General features: G+C 45.9%; 1 protein-coding gene across 1 annotated transcript in view; it reads right to left on the bottom strand.

Annotated features, from left to right (window-relative positions):
• Positions 1-1050: 1050 nt before the first annotated feature.
• The window catches only part of TMEM45A (transmembrane protein 45A), a 7747-nt gene continuing 6263 nt past the window's right edge, over positions 1051-2534 (bottom strand). The window contains exon 5 of the mRNA XM_010283373.1: positions 1051-1455. Coding sequence (XP_010281675.1) covers positions 1362-1455 — 94 coding nt within the window. The 3' untranslated portion in view covers positions 1051-1361. The remainder of the gene's footprint in view (positions 1456-2534) is intronic.

Below are 2534 nucleotides of genomic sequence, written 5' to 3'. Positions count from 1 at the left end.
GGTGCAGGGGTGCAGCAAGTGCTCCGTTCTGCCCAGCTGCCCATGCAAGTCCTTCAAAAGATGTATCCGAGCTAGAGCGATGCTTCGAAAGTCCGCTCTGTAGGGGTGGTGTGCTTGTATACAGCATTGTTTTCCGTCATCTTTTGTCATGTACCGGTTATTTCCCTCTTGTTGAGGCTGGACCGCATCCCAGGCAACACTGAGTGTCAGGGAGGGCACTCCGTTTTTTCACTGGATCAAGACTTCAGTCTTTGTGGAGAAAATAAATACAATTTAAAAAAAAATATATATTTTTTTAAAGTCACTCACTGCTGTGGGTAGCTGGGCATGGAGCTACTATGAAGGCAATATCTGCTCTCCCAGAGCTCACCACGCAGCACTGCGCAGGCTGCCCGGCGCTTGCGGGGCGACACAGGGAAAAGGATGCAAATCCATCTCATCCTGCCTACAGATCTGCATTTCTCGTTCCTGACCCAGGTGCTGGGGCCAGTCGCGTGTCTGTTATGAACCCTGCTGAAATTCCACCAAGTTCCACCTAAGGAAAGGAGATTACTTTGGGAAAGAAACCGGCTTTGCGGCCGGGCGCTGCCCCACTGGACACCCCTCAGCCTCTCTGGACAAGAAGAAGTTGCTCCCGGCGTTCTGAGGGAAAGCAGTCACTTCACTCCCTTTCAAAGTCAAGTGGTAGCAAAGAGGCAGGACTATCCAGGCAGGAGAATGAAAAACTGCAGTGGGTTCTGATCATCATAGACCTCTTTGGTCCTCCTACCAAGCTTGGTGTTGACTCTACAGGAGCGAACACACTACACACTCTTCAAGGAAACGCTGAATGGGTTTGCAGTGAGTAGTTCTTTCTATTTAACTTAATGCCACAAGCAGAGACACGAAGGTGTTATACGAGACAGCTGCAAGACTCTGATTTTTTTATCTTGTTCTATTGTTTTCCACGTCTGCACAGTTTTTTATGCACAGTTACTTGCAGGGTAACAAACGTGCTTATTGGACACCCTAATAGTGGAAACCTAACAGCCTGTTCAGCAGCAGCTGGAAAACATTTTGCTTAGCTTTTAATGAGGCAAACACACAGACTTTATCATGCCACCTCATCCACTCCAAGTCTGTCTAATGTTAGTTTGGTTTTCTTTGAAGCATGGGATAAGCAAGGTACTAGTGCAACCACTGCAAATCGAGCCTACCCTCCACAAATAAAGATAAAACTGTGTAGATGTAGACAGTACTCAGAGGATGGTATTTACATAGCAAGTTGTAGTAAAGAACGAATAAAATGGCAAACAAATGTAGAAATGAGGTATCAGTTAGCCTAATGGTAGAGCGGGTAAACTAGTCAAGCCATATTCATACTAAATTTCATCTTCTGACTCCTGATCTCGTTCAGATGTTTTCAGTAATCCCATTTCCATGGACTGGGACTGTTTAACCTTTGAACGAACCGCCCTGGAAACAACAACAAAAACAAGAGTTGTCAGTAGTAACTCAAAGGCTCATCCAGCCATTTTCACATGGGAAAAAACCGTTTAACTCTTGCATCTCATCGGGGAATTAAGATGATTGATTTACGAAGACTTGAAGTGGGCCACTGTGGAAGACATGGTAAAGAGGAGATAGTGATTTCAAGTAGAATCTGGGCAGAATTTAATCCCAGTCCTTAACTGTAGATACCTGTATTTTAGCATGAGTGACTGCTATACAATGCGAGCACGTACCCGTGACATGAGCATGTGCTGCCGCTGACAATACCGTCTGCATGTACTACTTCTAAGAGCTTGTTCCTATGGACACATCTAAGTGCATACACCTCAAGCAAACCTCAGTGTGACATCTAGAAAGTTCAACGTTGTGCGGGTACGAGACCAATAGCTGTGTTCACTTGGAAGAGTAGTGTAAAGCTGTGAAGAAGAGTCTGGCCAGCCTCTGGCCAACCTCCCAGCCACGGATGGGAACTCTGCGCAGCATGCTGTGTTCAGCCTGGGGGGGGTCTTGTCTGATGCCGCAGCAGCCACCTTTCCCAGCATCAGAAGGGGTGTAAAATTGCTGCCGCCTTCTCTATTGTTGCCAACCTTTACACAACAAACCGGTTACCCAGCCTTGAGTGTCAGTGCCTTTTGGGCTGAGATCCAAAGATATGGCACCTCCTCAGTGCAAAGCAAGATTGTAAGAACTACATATGGCCAAAGCACGATTAAATAGAGCTATTAGGATGGTAGGGGTAAAGTGAGGGGTGAGAAGCATGTTTAGGACAGTGCAGGCAAAGGCTTGGTAAGGTCCTGCGGGCAAAAGGTGATCACACATGGCAGAATCAGGCTCATTTTTACAACCAAGCTAACTCTGCTTAATTTGTCAGAATTAGCACTGAGTGGTGAGGAAAAGGGCTAACTTTAGAAATTGGGGGATGCAACTGGCTAGTGAAAAAGAAATCAGGACTAATCACAGGAAATTGCTAGCAATGAAACTTGTCCAATAATCTTCAAAGTTAAGTGAAGCTTGCTGACTAAGCCACTTGGAATTAGTAGAGA

Source organism: Phaethon lepturus, unplaced genomic scaffold, assembly GCF_000687285.1.
Source record: "Phaethon lepturus isolate BGI_N335 unplaced genomic scaffold, ASM68728v1 scaffold13540, whole genome shotgun sequence".
Lineage (NCBI taxonomy): Eukaryota > Metazoa > Chordata > Aves > Phaethontiformes > Phaethontidae > Phaethon > Phaethon lepturus.
Note: the sequence above shows the minus strand (reverse complement) of the source record. Positions and strands in the feature narration are given on the sequence as shown.